Here is a 1,915-nt window from a genome sequence, read left to right on the forward strand (position 1 = left end):
GATTGTAAAAATGAAATGTGGTAGCATGAAAGTGGTAAACATGTAATTTTTCCTATATATATTTATATATATATATATATATTTATATTTTTTTTTTTAGTTTTAACACATATCACAATCTTAAATATATAATTTACATGTGTCGCAATCATATTAATTAGTAACTTTCAAGAACCAAACTTTATATAATTTTTTTTTAAATTATCTTTTCTTTTGGATTTTCGGAAATGAAAATTAGTATTAAATAAATTATTTTATGAATATTTTTTTAGGATATTTAAAAGAAAATTTTCTTTAAATAATACTATTATATAATTTTAAAATTTATTTTTACTATTAAATAATTTTTAAAATTACTTATTTCAAAATTAATTGAAATAATTAATTTTAAATATCTAACTGTCATCTGCCATAATCATGTTAATTAGCAACTTAAAAAAACTATACTTTAAAAAACCGTATTTTATATAATAAGATATGAACTATTATATCTTATAGAACGAAGATTGTAACCTAAAGACAAAAGAATTGAGTTTATAAAAAACAATTATCCAATGTTTCACCAACTAATTGATAAAGTATTTTTTTAAAAAAATATAATGATTTTATTACTAGAGAAATATCTTGGGATAACACTAAAAAAAGTTTTGGTCACAAAAATAGACCGCATGGAGGAAAATGATAAAATATTTCATTAAAGAGGTTAATATACATTTATACACATAGGATTAACTAATCCAAACTTAGAGTTTAGAGTTAAAGGGTGGAGATTTATAATTGAGGTTTAAAATTTTTCTCCTTGTGATCTATTTTTGTGATCAAAACTTGAAAATTGTCTATTTAAGAGAATTGCCCTTATTATTATGTTGTAGATAACAAAATTTATAAGGTTGACAACACAATTCCTCTTAAATAATTTTTGGTAAATGAATTAAGTATTGTATGTAACACCAACGTCTTTAATGATTTGTTAAGTATTATAATTTTCTACAAAATCTAACATTCAACTTCTTTTTTACAAACTTTGCTAAATAATTTATATATATGTAGAATAAATTAATAAGACACAATCTGCGCGTAACGCGGTCGAAAGAACTGGAGTATACAAGGAGAAAGTATCATCCTACCATGATTATATTCAATAAAAAGCTACTATGATCACGCCAATCTAATTTTAGAAAATATGTGCATTTAAACTGACCGAATCTCATATTAAGTATTAACTACTCGCATAAAACTTTATAAATCCCAAAAGATTTAATTTTCCAAAGGCAAATATAAAAACAAAAATCCAAATCCAAACAATCACACTGTAAAGAACCAAATCAACTTACAATTTTTTTAAAAAAAATCAATAAAAATAGATTAAAATTAGTAAATTTCAAATGTACTTTTAGGTTCGTATTTGTGCGTTAATCAGAACCGTAAATATTGTTAAAACAAAATTTTCCAAACCGGAAAAAATAAAAAACCGATAATACCGACCGGGACCGACCACAGAACCGTAAGGGGGTGGGGGGAACAGCTTTACTAGATTTGAGGGGGAGAGGAAGGAGAGGAAGGACGAACGAAATTCAAATTGGCGCTCAAGTTTTCAAGTGTCAACGTATCCTAATTTACTTAAATCCCCCCTCCATCCTCTCCCTCAAACAATGTCAGATCTGCCGCCGGAAAACCCCAATCTGTCGCTCACTTCATCGTCTTCCTCTTTGCACCATTCCTACAGCCGGAAGCAGAAATCTCTGGGCCTTCTTTGTACCAAGTCAGTTCCTTTCTCCTCTAATCCCGTTTCTCTTAAGTTTGCATCTTTGATTTATCAGTCGCCTTCCTCCTCCGCAGTTTCTTAGCTCTTTATAATCGTCATGGTATCGAAACCATTGGGCTTGATGACGCCGCCTCAAAACTAGGTTTTTCT

The 1,915-nt window shown here is 27.9% G+C and overlaps 1 protein-coding gene across 1 annotated transcript in view; it reads left to right on the forward strand.

Moving 5' to 3' along the window:
- The first annotated feature begins 1,524 nt into the window (after positions 1 to 1,524).
- The window catches only part of LOC106311791 (E2F transcription factor-like E2FE), a 3,585-nt gene continuing 3,194 nt past the window's right edge, over positions 1,525 to 1,915 (forward strand). The window contains exons 1-2 of the mRNA XM_013749086.1: positions 1,525 to 1,762; positions 1,840 to 1,907. Of these exons, the coding sequence (XP_013604540.1) occupies positions 1,653 to 1,762; positions 1,840 to 1,907 (178 nt within the window). The 5' untranslated portion in view covers positions 1,525 to 1,652. The remainder of the gene's footprint in view (positions 1,763 to 1,839; positions 1,908 to 1,915) is intronic.

Source organism: Brassica oleracea, chromosome C8 (genome assembly GCF_000695525.1).
Source record: "Brassica oleracea var. oleracea cultivar TO1000 chromosome C8, BOL, whole genome shotgun sequence".
In the NCBI taxonomy this organism is placed as follows: Eukaryota; Viridiplantae; Streptophyta; class Magnoliopsida; order Brassicales; family Brassicaceae; genus Brassica; species Brassica oleracea.